General features: G+C 37.8%; 1 protein-coding gene across 1 annotated transcript; it reads right to left on the bottom strand.

Annotated features, from left to right (window-relative positions):
• Nucleotides 1-258: 258 nt before the first annotated feature.
• enpep (glutamyl aminopeptidase) lies at nucleotides 259-17,797 on the bottom strand. The gene is made up of 20 exons (XM_066679873.1): nucleotides 17,193-17,797; nucleotides 13,514-13,655; nucleotides 12,780-12,911; nucleotides 11,898-12,018; nucleotides 11,529-11,683; nucleotides 9,232-9,345; nucleotides 8,799-8,933; nucleotides 8,359-8,424; nucleotides 7,510-7,575; nucleotides 7,245-7,405; nucleotides 6,980-7,062; nucleotides 6,106-6,242; nucleotides 5,060-5,115; nucleotides 4,493-4,643; nucleotides 3,862-3,935; nucleotides 2,990-3,094; nucleotides 2,205-2,378; nucleotides 1,506-1,646; nucleotides 868-949; nucleotides 259-564 (listed from the first exon to the last, which is right to left on the bottom strand). The coding sequence occupies exons 1-20, from the start codon at nucleotides 17,795-17,797 to the stop codon at nucleotides 418-420; spliced, it is 2,847 nt and encodes a 948-aa protein (XP_066535970.1). The 3' UTR covers nucleotides 259-417.
• Nucleotides 17,798-19,228: the final 1,431 nt, after the last annotated feature.

Below are 19,228 nucleotides of genomic sequence, written 5' to 3'. Positions count from 1 at the left end.
GACTTTACGTGATCAACAGCTCAGTGCTCATAAGAACACTGATGGAGCAAAGACAGCGGCAGTCATTTTAATATTTATTTTACATTGAAAATATTGAACAATTCAAGCTCAAATATAATTTCTATCTTTCATCACCTTAAATAGTGATAGACAATTAGATTTTATTTTCCACAATTTCTATATCAGTAAATATATACAAGTATCGTTAATATATAATTTGGAAAAACTGCACTGCTGTACTTCTGTAAGCTTCTGGGTGCTTGTTGTGGCATTAACTCTGACGAAATGTAGATTCATGATTTCTTTTTTCTATTCACATTAATGTAAATTGTAAGGATAAATAAGGGCCTCAATAAGGGCCTGAAACATGAGGAGATGGTGGAAGTGTGTTAATGAACTGTGTGTTTGTTGACATATTTAGGGCACGTTGGTCTCCAGCCAGATTCGAATCTCTTCTCGGTTACGCTTCATCCACTCAATATTGTTCTTCACAGTCTCTAAGGCTTGTTTTCTGGATGTCTCTCCTGCTCCAGCGTTTGAGTACAGGGTAAAGAAATGTTCCATCTGAAAAGAGGTAGAAAGGGAGTATTTTTTGAAAAGCATCATGGCCATGACCCAGCAAAGTGAACAAATAACAATTAGCCCCCAGCTCATGAAGGTGGCTAAAGGAAACTTTGAAAATTGGCTTCAATTTTCCATTTGCTGTTTCAATTATGTAGTGACAGAAGGCCATTGCTAACTGAAGTTGTATACATTAGACTCCATTACACAGCTGGTGTTAACATAAACACATTCTATTCATGCTCTCATTCCTCTCTGAATGGAACTACGAGACTACGCTCAGCTGCTCTGGCCTGAGTGGATTACCTTCCACAGCTGCAGCTCTGTGTTGTATGACGTACTGATTCTGGTCAGAATTCGGCCCAGGTTCCTGTCTGTGATAGTAAATCTGGAACAGATAAGGGTGGCACTGATAAGCAGTCAATAAAACAACAAATATCAACCATGTATCTATTCACTGGCCATCATATCAGCAGTTTGTTAGTTCTCTTTTAACATGATAAAGCATGCTCCACTTTACTGGCTTTGTTCAGAGATGTGTATTACCTAGTAACAGTTGCGCAAACACATATACTTCAGTAAAATCTTAAAAGATTTGAACTTTACTGTTTAGCTTTAAATTATATTACTTTCTCATCTGAGTAAAACAAATATATTTTTACGTAGTAAAACTTCATATTCATATTCAAATTCATATTAATATATATTTTTTTATTTCTTTTTTTCTTTTAATTTAATTATTTTACAGTGATGTGTCTTTTAACTCTTATTTTGTGGGATTTAACATATTATTTTCCAAAAAATCCAAAAATAATAAGACTTCAGTTTTCAGTTTCTCAACCGAGAGATGCTGGCTGTATTAATATATTCCTCTGACATTCTATAAGTTAATTTATACATAAAGTGAATGTCTATGTTTGTGGGGGAACGCTGTTCTCACTCACCTGTTGACGAGGTAGTTCCAGTTGAGTGTGACCCAATCCCAGGCCATGGTTTCTCCATACTTGTTCAGGGAAACATATCGTATGAGAGTGAAAACATCTTGACTTCTAATAACGCTTTCATTCTTAATTGCCTCCAACAGTCTGTCAGAAAACACAAATAATCTATGTAATACATTTTTCAAGGCTGTAGCTACTTCCTAGCTGGCAATGGATGATGCACATTATTATTATTATTATTATTTATTTACTTGAATAAAAACATTGACTCAGGATGAGTCTGGTTGCCTCAACTCAGCTATAAATCCACCTTATATGGGCCAGATATCAGGTGGGTTTTGGACCAAATCATATCTGGCCCACCCAATGTTTGCTGTGAAGCAAGTCAAACCCAGCTAATGATAGTTGGGTCATGTCTGACCCACGCAATACTTGTCAGTGCCATAACTGTGCCGTAAGTGCCATAAATGAGCCCAAAGGTGTTTGCTATCTGGTTTTGACAAGAAGCTAAATTAGCCACTGTAAACTTATTAGCATTTGCAGCATAAATTCCAGGCACATGTGCTTTCCTGAAAATTGTGTATACCATATTGTTCTACTTTGTAATCTTTATCATTTTATTGCTGCCTCAGTAATCTTGTAAAATCTCTTATGTAATTTTAGATTACACTGATAGTATATGCTGTGAATCATTTTTTTAACCTGCTGAGGAGTGTGACATCTTCTATGGAGGCCAGACCATACAGCAGCTTATCTTTCTCCTGAGCAAGTTTGGAATTGAGGTACCGCTGAAACATAACCTCCCAGCTCTGAGCTGTTCCTGAGTTCTTCATCCCATACCGATAAACCAGAAGCCTCAGATTCACTGGCACATTGCTACACACAAACACACACACACACACACACACACACACACACACACACACACACAAAGAGAATACTACACACAATGCACTCTTTCAAATTCAAATATTAATATATTTTCTATTCTGTTGTGATTATGAATTTTTTATTAACTACTAATATGTAGGGTAATTATATGAGTTAGGAAGTGAACCATTATCTAGAGCATTAACATTGTTGTCAATTAACATTGAAAGGTAATAACACTAATACATTAATTACATTGTTTATTGTATGCTAATTACATTTAATTCTGCATTTCCTCTAGTCCATACATTAAAAAATACAATCTTTTTAACTTCTACATTTACAAATTATGTGGAAACTTGGTCCTCATATATAGAATTTAATGAAAATATATAATGTATTGTTCAATAAGTACATAAGAGAATAAAATAACTCAATATATAATAAAATAACTCAATAATATCAAATTACATTATGCTTTTGATGTCACCTAAGATAACTTTGAGTTCTAAGTGTTTAAGGATATATTACATGTTCGGGTTGATAAGCTGAGTTAAGTTTTACTGTGCTCAGTTATTAGTTCTTTTTGGACTCTATGTTTGATCGACTCACTGTACCTGATTTTTCCATCAATCCACTGTTTAAAAATGACAGAGGCCTCATCAAGGGTCTCACTGTCGCCCATCTGACAGGCAATGCCCAGAACCGTCTCCCTGAGCAGGCTTGACCAAAAACAAACCACAGTAAATTTGCAGGTATACAGTACACACAGAAACACAGACTATTCAAAGTTTTTAGATTACTGTGTTAAACTGAGACACTGTCATTCATATAGTTTTACCTCCAGTTAAAAATGACTTTTAGTACAAGTTTATCATTTTAACATGGGGAGAAAAACGCAACAAATTATTTATCAGAATATTACACAAAAACACAAAGACCTCCAGCTTTTTCAGTATTTCTTTGCTCAAGTTTTGCCTTTATTACAGGCTCTGTTGCTTTCTGTTTGTGGCCAGTCCATTTTTATATATACCAGAACCTTCCAAGACTAATCAGCAAGATTTCCTTTTCTGAGACAGACTTCTTGAATGCTCCACATTTCCAGACCCACATTTTTGAAGAATGGACAGCAACAACTTTACAGTAGAGTGAAGTTAAGCTTGGTTTCAGTTGTTAGGAGTCCTATTTTCTATATTATTTCTTATTTTAAACAACACAGCTTTGACACTCATCTTCCTTTGACTTTCCCCACCGTAATGAAACTAAATTATCTAGTGAGTCGTCTGAAATAAAAAAATAAATAATAAACAAAACTAACAAGGAAAAATGAATAACCTATACATACAGGTAATTTAGCTAGAAATGAAATAAAAGAAGTGTTTTATCTGACTTTCTACAGCACTGAACATGTCTGTTGTTTGGCATTAGCTCTACAAGAAAAATTGATCTTGGCTGACTCTAACAAACAAGTCGGCCAAATACCACACACCGCTCTATCTGACCGCCCTTGTCCTCCCAACCCAGGTCTCGGGAGATGTTCTGCACATGGTCACGAAAAAGTTTCTGCACACAATAAAGAGAGATTTAGTGTTCTGGGATTTACACTGGAGACATCAAACTAGTGTTATTAATCTGCCATTATCTTAGCTACTATGACACATAAGGTACATGTGCATATGTGGAAAACTCAGATAAGACTGCAGTTATTATTACATGTAAATAATCTCCTGAAACTGAGCACAGATTTGTAAAACCACTGGGCTGTTTAAAAAAATCAATGGGTCATTTTATCCAATACTTCTTGCTATGAAATAGCCATTATACTGGCATCTCATGGTCTGGATGTTGAGTACCTAACTTATTGTAAAGATGGCTGCCTTCATGTTTGAGACACATTTTTAGAAAATAAATTGTTCCATTCATAAAGTACAAAGTACATATATTTCTTAATGTGCAGTCCTTTTTGTTGCCACTATACCTAGTCAGTTTCTTACAAGATTAATATGGTTTCTATGTATCCATCCAACATAGCGGTCTTTTTATTTTAAGTTGGAATTCTTTCATCATTTTCTTTTCTGTGTAACAGAACGGCCTTTGTGGCTTCAGATCAACAAACTCACCTGGAATTTGGGATAGAGTGTGGAGTTTGCTGCCAGCATGTCCCTCACATAGGCTATAGAGGAGGAGAGCCTGGACCACACAATGTAGCCTTTCTCATTGGCAAGGTATTTGGTTACATTGAATGCAGTGCCATAATCCACTATATCAGCCCTGTGGAAATCCATTGTCCAAAACAGGCAGCATATTGTCAGATTTCAGTTACAATGTTATGGGCAGTTCCCTTGATTTGCATAACGTTTTGCATTTGTCATTCAGGTGTGAAATGGTGCTGAGAAACTTAGACTTACCAACCAAAAAATTATTGTAAGAGGTTAAGTAAAAGAATATTACGACTCACTGCACAATTAGACTATTGGTTTATACTGAATCTCTCCAACCAACATTATTAAAAAAAATACAGTTTAGACCAAAATTGTTTTTAAAATTTTAAACACAGACAGTTTAACATAACACTGTCATTAAACTGTGTTTCAGCCATCAACACTGTGCAAATGTTTTTGTGTGGTATACGTATGTTTGTATTGAGTACTATTATGTTGACAGAGTTTCAGTGAGAGTGAATATACCTCGCCAGTGCAAATATATCATCAATATAACCACTTCTATCAGCTGCACTGAACACCTGGATGATAAAGGAAAATAAAAAAAGATGTGAACGATGTATAGTAACAATTGTTAATGTTAAATGAATGCATATACACTGACCAGTCATTAGATACAGTGTAGAGTGCTGTTGGATTGCTGCTTAATTTTGTTGCACTGACAATGACAATAAAGGAATCTTATCTTACCTTATCTTACATTATGACCACTTCCTTGTTTCTACACTCACTGTCCATTTTATTAGTTCCGCTGACCATTGAGGAGCACTTTGTACTTTAACAATTACAGACTGTAGTTTACCTGTTACTCTGCATACTTTGTTTGCCCCATTTCACCCTGTTCTTTGGTCAGGTTAAGACCCGCACAGGACCACCACAGAGCAGGTATAATTAGGGTGGTGGATCATTCTCAGCACTGCAGTGAAGCTTATGTAGTGGTGGTGTGTTAGTGTGTTGCGCTGGTATGAGTGGATCAGACACAGCAGAGCTGTTAGAGGTTTTAAAGCCATTAGTCCAGCATTCACAATGTGCTGTGACCACTGATAAAGGACTAGAGAATGACCAACACAAACTGTGCAGCATCAGGTCAGCTACTGTCTCTGACTTTACATCTACAAGGTGGACCAACGAGGTAGATGTGTCTAACAGAGCGGATACTGAGTGGACACAGTGAATGCTTAAAAACTGCAGTACCACTGCTGTGTCTGATCAACTTGTACCAACTCAACACATGCTAACACACCACCACAATGTCTGTGTCACAGCAGCAATAAGAACGAACCCCTACCTAAATCATACCCACTTCTTGGTGACCATGAAAGAACGGGGTGAAACTGGGGAAACAAAGTCTGACAGAACAGCAGGGGGACTACTGTGTGTAAGTGTGGAACTACAAAGTGCTCCTGTGTGGTCAGTGGAGCTGATAGAATGGACAGTGAATATACAAAACGAGTTGGTCATAACGTTATGGTTGATCGGTGTATAATGGTGTATAAACTACAGGACTATACCTGGTGGTTTGTGAGTAGCTGCTCACTGATGGTATTCCACATCCTGTCATCGTAATTGACACGGAAATAGCCCATGTGTTCTTTGTTCACTTTGATGAATCCATCAGTAGAAGGAGAATAGCCTGCAATAGTTATTTCTGAAAAAAAAACAGGAAAGGGAAAACTTTACATTCTGTCTGATCTCCAATGAGACTTTCAGGGTTTCGCCGACAAGGATTAGAACTGTACTGATCTACATTTGCCTTTTATTGGAGAATCTCTATTCAGAATGCTGTGTGGTCCAAAACTAGACCATAACCCTGTCTGGGATCATTCTTTCATAGTTTGTAACCGGTTATGCAGTTCAGGGTTGCATTGGGTCCAGAGCCTACAAGGAATTATTGGACGCAGCACAGGAACAAACCCTGGAGGGGGTGTCAGTACTTCACACACACACACACACACATATACACATACACACACACACACACACATACACACACACACACACCCAAACACTCATACCTAACCTTTGAGTCGCCAATCCACCTTCCAACATGTGTTTTTGTGCCATGAGATGAAACTAGAGCAGCCGGAGGAAACCTACACGGACACAGGGAGAACACACCAAACTCCTCATAGACAGTCACCCGGAGGAAACCCACACAGACACAGGGAGAACACACCACACAGACAGTCACCCGAAGGAAACCCACGCAGACACAGGGAGAACACACCAAACTCCTCACAGACACTCGGAGTTGGAGTTGAACCCACAACCTCCAGCATCCTGGAGCTGTGTGACTACAACACTACCTGCTGCGCCACCATACCACCCGAATCTTAATTATAATGACGATTAAAGTGTTGCTTCAGAAAATCCATAAGGACTTACCTGAATTAGATTTATCAAACATGATAGTGTTGCTCTTGTTGGTGGCCAGTAAATGATACTCCACTGGAATTGTCCATTTGTAGCTGTGAGAAGGATTAAACATTAATCAACATGGGAAAAAGACATGCTTCAGTATGAGGATGTGACTGAATCTGATGCAGAGGTAAAATGTAAACACCTGCTGTCATTCACTGTAAACTACTCATCTAAAACACTCATCTGGAACTATAGTAAAATACACATAATATACAGAAAATAATATTACCCCAGAGGGCTGCTGGGCTGACTGGGGTCAGCATTAGGGTCCAAGAGAAACCTCTGCTGGCTCAGGTTAGCGTTTGTATCTGTGCTGATGAAGTTCAGCACTGGATAACCCATCTGTTTAGTCCATGTTTCCATTACATCCGCTACAGCAAATCCACTTGCCTATTCATGACCCAGGGTGCACAACACACTCATATGGATTAGAACCATTTTTATTGTCTTTAGAAACAGCACAACCAAACCATATCCTATGAAAGAAACTATACCTGAGCTTGGGCATTCCAAAAGTCTGATGTTTTGGCATTCTGAAATTGGTAGTTTTTCAGATATTGCTGTAATAAGAAAAAAGAGGTATATGATTTTAGCTGTGGACCTGCATATGTTTATCATTGCTGTCCAATGAAAAACTGAAAAACACATCTCCAAAAATAGTAACAGGAAAATGGAAAAACCTTCGGTGGCACTTTAAAATATTTATTGCATAAACTTATAACGGTTTATAATTGGTTTTAAAAATCTGTTTAAAACCTGGTTATTTATTAGGTTGTTATCACCTTAAAGGTGATTAATAATCATTTGTAACACAGAGATAAAAAGACATTCTATCTGAGTAATTGATTAATCGGTGGTTAAGTAGTTTAACTCATTAACAAATATGTGCTCAACCTGAAAGAGTTAACGTCGACTGATGGAGAAGGGAAAGTAAGGTACGTATCCAGAGATCTGAGATTTAAAAGTGTAGATCAATGTGGGTTCACTGTTTGGAAAACAACAGGTCACTGTTGCTCTTTCTATCCATGTGTTATAAATGATTGTTAACTTTTAAGTGTAGTCTTTTTCTAAAGTAGTAACAAACCTTCTTAACATTTAGTGGAAGTCAGAGCAAAATGATTTTAGTCCACGTAATTTTGAAGCATATCTATTGGTTCATTGATCATGAAATGTTCGCACAATGTAAAGGACAGCTATTGTGTTCAAATTATATTGTAAGTAAAAACAGACAAAAATGTAGATGTTTTTCATTGGAGAGTAATATGTTAATATGTGCACAGTTCAGGTTCGGTTTATACCTTAAAGGCTCACATAATAGTAGCAGCAGTAAAAATATGTCTCACCCGACAGCCATCTCTAAATGTGTCTCTGCCAATCCAGCTTTCCAACATCCTCAAAAGAGTTGCTCCCTAAAATTATAGCAGCAGGCAGACATGGATGATGGACGTCTTATTATCGTACAAATCCCCAAAAGCCCAGGTAAATACAATCAAGAAATATTCAGACACGTGCTAACCTGATCACCAGGAGACTGGCTTGTGTTTATTCAATTTTCAAAACAGGTTCTAAGATAAGGTCAACTTACATCTGTTAATGTAGCTGGTGATAGCTAGTGTGAGGAATTAATCAAGATGGTCACAGCAATCATTAATTGTGAAATGTTTAATATTAATGCATTAATGCAATCAGATATGCCCAATCCTCTCATTTCGAATAAAAATGTGAGTGTAAAACAAGTATTTTCTTGTCCAGACAACAAGGGGAAGGATTCTCAGTTGCCTACCTTGCTGTATGAGATGGCATCAAACACAGACGTGATCTCAGCTGGTGTAGACACATCAACAATTATAGGGTGAGAAGAAAGGAGCGCATCATCAACCATGACGGGAAATACATCATCCAGAAGCATGATGTCACGCTAGTATATATAAAAAAAAAAATCTCACAACACTATTCTGATGTGTCAGAAATGGGAGACATAAACCGGCATAATATTTAAAGGCCCTTTATATACTGAAGCATTTAGTATCTGATGTCAAGACAACTGTACTTAGGCATATCAAGTACTACTCAATCTGTTATATATTTTTGCAGTTTTGTGCCCATGTATTTGTACGGTTACTATTATTATCATCATGACCACTGTGCTTAGTCTTATTAATTTAATTTAACGCTATCAGCTACGGTTAGGGTTAGGGTTAGACGATAATGCTCACCATTTCCCAATCTGGCTGAGATTTCTCAACTCCAACATACTCAAAGAAGCTGGCAAAGCCCTCATTCAGCCACAGGTCGTCCCACCAGTCCATAGTGACAATATTTCCAAACCACTGCAAATAAAATACAGTGCTAAGAAATATATTTTACACTATACACTATATCCAATGGTTCTTAGTTATAATTGATGAATTATAAACCCATTGTAGACATACAATAATCACCATAAGAAAAGCACAAATGAAATTGGAAACTGTACAGCAGCTGTATATAAATCTAAAAACACTATGCCCTACACAAAGCATGGGTAAGTGAGGTATAAAGAGTTATAAAAAAAGAGCTGGACTGGTATTGATAATGAACTAATCATCCAATACCAGTACCTGACCACAAATGTCCTTGGTGCTGAATGCCAACAAATCCTAACAGACATTTTACAGCATATAAAGCTTTCAAAGTAGAGCAGAGGCTTTTTACTCTACTTATTTCTGAAAATGGCTGTATGGGCTGCTGTCCTTTAGTTATTAAGTATAATATATGTTTCCTGACCCCCATTTGGACTGTCTCAGGTATTACAAATGTTTAATAGCTCTCTACAAGACGTTATCAAATGCAAAGGTTCATGCACTGGAACAGTGCTGCTGCCATCATCTCATAAAATAAGTGCACTGTGAATTTCAGTGCAATCTCTGAAAATCTAATGTTTTATGGATATCATCTGTATCTGATAACCTTGGACATGTCCATAAAACTGTACAATCTGCCTAATCAGATCTTTATCAGTTTACTGGTTTGATACAAAGGTCATTATCAGGGACATCTCATGAGGCCCATTGGGCTCATCGTCGTAAAAAAGGTTTGATGAGTAACTGAGAGTCTGTCATCATTATGTGAGGCTGACTCATTAAACGGGAATATGAATGGATCTTAGATAAAAGTACATGCCCCCGTGGCATATTATGCAATTCTAAAAAAACACACGTTTTTAGTACATTGTATGCTCTTTATGCGATGGGCAACTCCATCAACTGGTGTACAGACTGGACACTAGTTTTTTAATAACCAGATTATAGTGGCGGTGTCATATGTATAACTTTAACACTAAAGGTTTTGATACAATAAGGACTGGCTATTCTAGTGACACAAAGCACTGAAGAACAGTTTATGCTTGTCAGTTCTTATCTGTGATTGTGTTCTTTTGGACTTGCGAAACATCATCAGTTACAGCCCAAGTACTGCTACATTTAAATGTCCACATCTATCCAAGTACAGTCCAAATAACCAGATGTGTTCTTGCTGCACTCATATTGTTAGGAAATCATTGGGATGTGACTTCTGTAGACTTGAGAGAGTCACATATCGCAGCATTTCACACCAACCTCAGCATGATGGCTTTTTCCACACCACTAAGACAATTTATGTTTGTAATATCAAGTACGGCAGTCCAAACTTGACATACTTTTCACTGAGAAACAGTGGCCGTCAACTAGAGCAACAGTGGATAACATTCTAGGACATTGCGATTGGAAGAGAATAGTTTAAATAATGAAAGAACCCTATAGAGGGGTGGCACGGTGGTGCAGCAGGTAGTGTTGCAGTCACACAGCTCCAGGGATCTGGAGGTTGTGGGTTTGATTCCCGCTCCGGGTGACTGTCTGTGAGGTGTTTGGTGTGTTCTCCATGTCTCCGCGTGGGTTTCCTCCGGGTGACTGTCTGTGAGGAGTGTGGTGTGTTCTCCCTGTGTCTGTGTAGGTTTCCTCTGGGTGATGGTCTGTAATGAGTTTGGTGTGTTCTCCCTGTGTCTGTGTGGGTTTCCTCCGGGTGACTGTCTGTGAGGAGTGTGGTGTGTTCTCCCTGTGTCTGCATGGATTTCCTCCGGGTGCTCTGGTTTCCTCCCACAGTCCAAAAACACACATTGGTAGGTGGATTGGCGACTCAAAAGTGTCCGTAGGTGTGAGTGAAAATGTGAGTGTGTGAGTGTGTGTGTTGCCCTGTGAAGGACTGGTGCCCCCTCCAGGGTGTGTTCCCACCTTGCGCCCAATGATTCCAGGTAGGCTCTGGACCCACCATGACCCTGAACTGGATAAGCAGTTACAGATAATGGATGAATGAATAAGAACCCTATAGAACAATGTGAACGAAATAGAACACTGCAGAACATGGAAATAGAGAGGATATCCTAGAACAGTGAGGGTAGAACATTCTACAACAACAAACATTACAATTTGTTGGTGTCTTTGTGAGAAAGTAAAAACTGAATGTTAAACCCATAATTCAGTGTAAAAAGTTTGCAAACCTGGTGCACAAGCTCATGCGAGATAACACTGGCTACACGCTGCTTATTGTTTGAGGAAGACTCTGTCTCGTCATACAACAGGTTTGTCTCTCTGTAGGTGATAAGCCCCCAGTTCTCCATGGCTCCTGTCCCAAAATCTGGAATTGCTATCTGATCTGCAGATTGAAACAACATGACTTTGGTGTTATTAATTTAATGACATGGAATAGACACATACGTTTTTTGACTCCATATTTACTCAGAACAATCATGAACAAGATTAGTCAACAGTAAAACAGTTGATGTAATAAGAAAAAACAAGTTACATCACACCAGATGAGAGTCAGACCAGGCTAATAGAGGAAAGATGACATTTTAAAACACACTTACCAAGCTTTGCTATGGAGTAATACATGTCAAAGTATTCTTCAAAAAAGTCAAAAATGTCCTTGGTGACATTAGCAGCAAAAACCGCAGTGTGTTTCTGTGAAGGCTGAGCATAGATCCTTAGCTGCAAGACAGGAGAGCAGAGAATATATAGAAGTCCAGCTCTTCATCTGTTGTGTGTAGGTTTTGCTGGTGCTGCATTCTGAAATGACGTCCTACTCCCTTGATATTGCACTGCAAAAAGTCAAGGTTTCTCAAATAGTTGTCCATGGGTCACAGTGGTCCTCAGGACTGTACTGAGGAGGGTGCAAGTGCATAGCAAATTCACCAGTGTTAAATGTAAACCCATTCATTCATTCATTCAAATGGGAGCGGGAATCGAACCCACAACCTCCAGGCCCCTGGAGCTGTGTGACTGCGACACTACCTGCTGCACCACCGTGCCGCTGGTGAATACCAGTTAGTGTTAAATTAAGAGTGAGCGTGTGGAAGTGTGTCAACAATCACAGTGTTCGTTTGACACTAATAGTGTTGATTTAACACTGATGAATCTGCTGAGTGGTCTATGATGTGCCATTTATTGCACTTTGTCATAAAACAAACAGACAAACAAAATGCTTCAACAAAAAAATTGATAAGTAAAAAATTCTACTATGGACGTTAACACATTCTAGAGGTAATCAGGCAGGCACTGGGCTAGAAAGGCCTGAGAACCCCATCATCCTACTTGTTTCATTTTGGATATATAGTGTACTGATTGCAATAATGGCCAAGGTTTTCTGACTCATGTAGTGGACTGTACATGGAGTAGGGCACCATTTCTGAATCAGACTTACACTTTTGCCTTTTGCAAGAAAAATGTCTGAAGAAAAGAAATGTGCTTACTGGAATTCCTCTTTTAGAGATCCTCTCCTCGAACACAAACTGGTGTACTGCAAAACAGACCAAGTAGGTGCTCATCTTGACTGATTTCTCAAACGTGGTTTTAACCTTCCCAGAAGTAATATCCTCCCTTTTCTGTTGGACAGAAAATGTGTTTAAAAAAGATAACATACATTTGTCAGAAAAACCGCTGGCGTATTTTTGAAGAAAGAAAATGTTGTGAATGGAATGAGGCATAAACATTGGTTTGTTTTTAGATTTTTCAAGGACAAACAGTCATTATGTTATTCTTTTTAGAAAATATTTATGTGATTACTTGTGTGATTACTCACCTGCATAAGGAAAGATAAAGTTGAAATATAAGTGAAAACAAAAGTGCAGAATAAATACTACATAAGTGATAATATAGTGTTTTTTACATTATTATATATTTTGTTTTTGTTGTGGCTTCAGTGTAACTTATATCATTCCAATATGCATTTTTACAGTAAAATGGAGTTCATCTGCTGGTTTGAATGGACATTTAATAAATGTAGTGTAGTCTCTAACTTTTGCACAGTGCTGTATTTTTATGATAAACCTCTTTAACAAAGATATAGCTTTGCTTAGCTTTTGCAAAAAATAAATAAATAAATAAATCTTTACAAAGTTTAGAGCCTGAATATGATCTACATGAAACACACACACATATTTACAATGGAAGAATAGTACAATAGTAGAGAGTTTTTTCAGCCTACCTCTACTGGCATGTTGGAGAGGGCTTCATAGCTTTTTTCGTGGGTGATGGAGATTTTATATGTGGCTTTTTTATTCGGCTCATCAAAACAAGGGAAAGATTTACGAGCGTCGGTGGGTTCATGGTCTGTGGCCGCAATTTTTCTGTAAGAGATCATTAGGGACTCATTAAAGCTGAAACTTTGTTTACATTTCTCTTAGCAGCCCACCACATGGAGAAAGCTCCACCACAGCGCTGCTATTTATTTATAAATTCATTTATTTTGGTCAAAGTTTAATAAAGATCAAGTAAGATTAATTAAATTTATATAAACCCAGTGCTTGTTGTTCCACAATGCAATAGAATAGATTTCAGTGGTTTCCAAGGCTAGAAGCTGCCAGTGAATCTAAGGAGTGTCCTTAGCCCCTAGCTTTACTTGCCAGTTAGCTTGTCTTGTTAGTTAACATAAGCTGAATATACTGAACTATATTGGAAGTGGTCCTTCATATTTTTAAGTACTTAAGCTTTGTAAAAACTTTATTTATTACTTCATAAGTCAAGGCACAATACTGAAAGATTTGTAAGATGGGCATATGTAAAGAGGTTCTAACATACGCTATTAGACAATGGTTTCTTATGAAAGGAAGGTTATTATAGTTTGTAACCACATCTCTACACTAACTTTAGTTTATCTATAAACCTTAGCCGATCACAGGCATTATGGAAGTGAGCTGGGTTTAATGCTTCAAAAACAATTATACCATAAAGCCAAATGTCTGTGAACAGCCGCTTATTTAAAAATCTTCTTAAATGAAGGGAATGTACAGGGAGTTTGATATCTCTGTACATTGGATATGATTGCATTCAACCACCAAAAAATGATTAAGGTCATAAACAGAGATTATATGATTGGATCTGAAACACAAATGCCACTCCAACTCATCAGGTATTTAATGGTGCTCCATCGATTTAGAGAACACTGGTCCACTGCTCCAGAGCACAAAGCTGAGAGGCTTTTCCCCTCTAGCTAATGCTTGGTGATCCAAGCAGATGACCCGGAAATATCTACACCCTTCATCATTATGTGGCTACCCTTGTTGTTGCTTAAGTAACACTTTTGTTAGTGTTAGTTGATCTAAGACTAAAAACATCTTCCGTCCAAGACTGGTTGGCAGAGTTAGCTGTCTAGTGCATTTGCTCTGGAGCCTGTAACTCCCACTGTGGCAGAATGTGGCTCTCAGTCTCTCTCTCTCTTTTATGTATGGTCCTCCGTGCTATCTGGTTTATGATCTTTGCTCCTAAACACTAAGGGTCCTGTGAGGAATGCAAAGGTCGACCCCACGTAGTTGCTCAGACTTCTGTTTCCAGTCTGCAAGTCAGTTATGCTGTTACGTAAGAGAACACTATTTAAAAAAAAAAAAAAACACTGGGAACTATTTTAGGAGAGGATGATTTATGCCCACCTCTGATTCATGCTGTGATGGGGAATGAGGAATAGTTCTTATTATTCACTGAGACAGCAAGATAAAGTGAAGGCTGTTTCAATCTAATTTGCAAGCTCATGGGGTGTTTATAATACGGAGAAGCTGACTGACGCCATGAGAGAATGATTCAGATTATAGCCCACAACTAATCTAATCAAACACCCTACAATATCTTGGTATGTTAACTGTCCCGATACTATTGTTTACAGTCTATACAGCATTGCTCTGATGGACAAAGATCACACACTGATGTCTAATTTTTAACTTTTTTAAAAAGGGACCATGACGTTATTTTTTTACTTAACTGTGATGCTTTGGTCATTCATGCTTGTAATTAGATGACTACATTTTAGTTTCATAACAGTTACTGAATCTTTTATATTAGTTCCAGATTAATTCTCAGTAGATAATCGATAAGCTTTTTATGGATATATAGTCCTGCACAGTAGCCACGTTGACTCTGATTATTAATCACCTGTGACTCCTGACCAAAAATAATGGTTTCTAAATGGTTCAGCCTGGACGTACTGTCCTATAAAAAACCTTCATTGAACACAGAGTTTCACACATTTCTTTCAGCAATAAACCTTTCAAGTGTTAAAAGAACACACTTAAAAATTATGATCATACAAGGGTTCTTTAGAAAATAAAGAACTCCGCACACTTGACGAACCCTGTGCATGAAGAAGGGGTTCTTCGGATTGATGGAGAACGTGATATAGATGGTTCTATATAGCACCATTTAAAAAGTGTTCTATATGGCACCAAAGAGTGTTATTCTATTGTTACGATGTCAAGCTTGTTACAATAGAAGAACCATCTTTGGTGCCATATAGAACCCTTTTAATAAAGGTGCTATATAGAACCATTTATAGCACATTGTCAACCAATCTGAAGAACACTTTAATCATGCAAAAGGGTTTGCATGTTCAGGCTTCTTTATAGAACCATTTTCATTACTAAAGAACCCTTTTAGAACCGCAGTTTTTAAGTGCGAAGGATATAGTCTGACATAGGTTTAGGGTTGGGGTTTTGTTAGCCCTCAAATATCGTTCTCACTTTCACTTTCAATATACATAATATAGCAACATAGACAGAACATTTAACAGTATATATATATATATATATATATATATATATATATATATATATATATATATATATATATATATATATATATATATATATATAAAACAATGAAACAGAATAGTTTTTCAGCTGTTGCTACGTTGATATGTATCGATGAATAATAAATATTAATGAATATGCTTGAACAACAAAAAAACCTTTTATTGAAAAAGAACTGAGCAATGTCCCCTGAGCATTCTGTGTTTCTCAGAGAATGTTTTAATGGAAAATTCTTTAAGGAAATTGTTGTAAATCTGCTGCAGAGTATGGACATTTTTTTATTCAATCGTTCAGTCATTCATTCATTCCCTGTAACTGCTTCATCTGTTCAGGGTTGTGGTGGGTACCTGGAAATACCTGGAAATACTGGGTGCAAGGTAGGGAAACACCCTGCACAGGGCTCCAGCTCATCACAGGGCAAGAATATGAATAACATTATATAAATTCAAAAGAACCTTCACATAATACAGAGGTGAAAAATATATCTGTTACCTCTTAATCTATTAAGGTTCTGTATATGGGCTCAGATTTATGTTCCTTACTCCCACAACTACTTATGTAAGTTTGATAATGGTTATTATGTTGTTATAGATGTTACTGTTACAAAAGGTATGTACAAAATCATCTATAGAAACATTCTTTAAGGCATTACACAACTCATTGTGGAACATATATTTTCAAGGGTTCAGTGGGATTTTGGGGAAAATAAATAATGAAAGAAAATGAAAATATAGTACTGTTCAAGTGAGAGAGCAATCAGAGCAGGAGAAAAATTGGGCAATGATGTGTTCACTATATGTGGAGATGTATGAAAATATTTATGTAAAAGCTCTTAATCAACTATGTACTTTATATGCTAATTTAGGTACCAACAATCTTTTTTTAAAAAAAAAACATAAAAATATCAAAAATCCACTGAAAAGAGGAATTTTGTACGACTCTAAGATGAACCTTTATCTGAATATTAAAAGATTTTACAGACTCACAGCCTCAAGCCTTCAAAGAAACATCCCCCAAAATTAGTTTAGTTTTTGGCACCTTTTTGTGCATGTGTAAATATACATGCCCCATTTTGTTAGCAGCACTTACCTGGTTTCTCCATTCTCTATGTAGGTTGTGGTGTAGAAGCCGACCAGAGAGCCATTGAGCAATCCTTGGAAATCCAGAGTGAGGATATAGTATTCATCAGCACTTGTGGTCTTCAGTTGGTTTGTGGCCTCTACAACTACATACTCCTGTGGAGTGTATTCAAAGCAGCCTCTCACCCCAATATGGCTGATTCCATCTGAGCCTCTGAGCTGCAAACTGGGCACAGCTGTGATAAAGGTCTCTCTGATGTGGAGCCACAGGTGAGTGCTTGGCTTGTTCAGTTTCAGGTGAATGGACACACTGCCCGTGTAGATGTCCGTAATCATATCAGGCTCCATGTGCAACTCATAGTGAAAAGGTATGATGTGGTCAGGCAGGCGAAAGTTGGTCCATTCACCATTGGTGTTGTCAGAGGATTGACAGGGGCTCATCTCCAGAACTGGGGGAGACGTTGGCTCGGACCCCTCACCTGGACACTTGTGGCTCAAGCCCACCCCAAGACCCACTGCAAGTCCTGTCACTATGACGACCACACAGATGATGGCGGCATGTTTCCCCTTGACACAGTAGTGCTTTTCTTTCTTTTCCAGGTCAAAATTTTCCATGATGAACAGTCACTGTCACACACACACTCAGCCTCTACTCACAGACTTTTCCCTACTGAGCTATACAGACCCACCAGCATTAAAATCCCCTCTCCTTTGAACGTCCTTATTTCTCCCAAAAGAAAAAGCAGCTGCGACTGGATATATCAGATCTCTGTGCACCAGAACTCATTCATCAAATCAACCCTCAGAAGATAGCGCAAAAGACTGCAGATTTACGACAATCATTGGAATATTTGCAAACACGCTATAGTCCAAGTATGTCCAAATATAGGAATCCACTGGCTGAAGTTAATCTGAATATTAGTTTTCAATGGCACTCACACAACAGAGCCCCAGAATTCATACCCTCATCCTGTTAATCATCAATCATCTACGCAGGTTAATCAGCAATGGAGAAGAAGAGGAATCACATGCTGGTTTTGTGAGGAAGAGAACGAAAAAGGAAAGAAAAAAGAAAGGGTACGAGAAAAGAGCAGGAGAGAATGAGAGCATGGAGAAGAAAGTGAATAAGAGGAGGGGGCTTAAGGGAGGGGAGTGGCAAAAGTTGCTGTGCTCTTTTGAGCTTTTCACTGCTTTGGTGTTTGACCACAAGTATCACCACGGTCCTACAGACCTGCTGGTAGACTTCAGACCTGCAGTTCTGCAATTCTCTAAGTGCTTCACAATGTCTAGACAGGTAACAAGCACATAAACAACAAATACTTAATGCCTTGATGCCAATGGACAATTAAAGACCATATCTGTGTGAACCTCTTAATTACAAAAAAGAATAACAGAGGATAGAATAAGAACGGAGGATGTCCACTGGTAAACAGTAATCTCTGATAGACTCTATAATTCTCTCTGTCATAATTATAGGCACTTTGTCAGAAAAACTGTCACTGTGGTGATACCCTCAAGGGTACATATTCTGTGCCTTTAGTTAGAGAAATTAATTGTATCTTATTCTTTTAGAATTGAATTCTGTTGACATACACCCCATTTCATCTCCAGGATAATATGATGTTTATTTAGTGTTACACAATTCTATAATGAAAAAAATACATATATTCACCTCTCCATTCTGGAGAAGGGAATGTACTGTACCTTTAGGGAACACAACTGGACTTTTAAGGAACTACTATTGTACCTTTAAAGATACATTTACACTATGTGTTCTTGTAGTGGCCAATAATATATGCTGCATTCGAGTGATGTTGGAAACTGAGAAATACCAATTTTCCCACTTGAAAATTGCATCCAAGTGGTGGACACTGTCGTATTTACCACGGGTAAACTCAGGATTCTAGATGATAACATGAAATTATGAGATGTGAGGTGTATCGCAACCTTTTACCTCTTCCCCTGAAGAAAATGGCAAATATGCATTTGAATTGTTTCATTATGAATGTTATCTATAAATAATAGTCAAATATTACAATCAGATTT

The sequence above is a fragment of the Hoplias malabaricus genome, chromosome 8 (genome assembly GCF_029633855.1).
Source record: "Hoplias malabaricus isolate fHopMal1 chromosome 8, fHopMal1.hap1, whole genome shotgun sequence".
Classification (NCBI taxonomy): domain Eukaryota; kingdom Metazoa; phylum Chordata; class Actinopteri; order Characiformes; family Erythrinidae; genus Hoplias; species Hoplias malabaricus.
The sequence above is the reverse complement of the archived record's forward strand: the minus strand, read 5'-3'. Positions and strand labels throughout refer to the sequence as shown.

What these genes read in the sequence shown, in the direction of transcription:
- enpep (XM_066679873.1), bottom strand. Translation starts at nt 17,797, where the DNA reads ATGGAAAATTTTGACCTGGAAAAGAAAGAAAAGCACTACTGTGTCAAG. An exon ending in AAGGGCGGTCAGATAGAGCG is followed by an intron (nt 3,095 to 3,861) that starts GTGTGTGGTATT and finishes TTTTTGGTCAAG; the next exon opens with CCTGCTCAGGGAGACGGTTC. An exon ending in TGGATTGATGGAAAAATCAG is followed by an intron (nt 2,379 to 2,989) that starts GTACAGTGAGTC and finishes GTTTGTGTGTAG; the next exon opens with CAATGTGCCAGTGAATCTGA.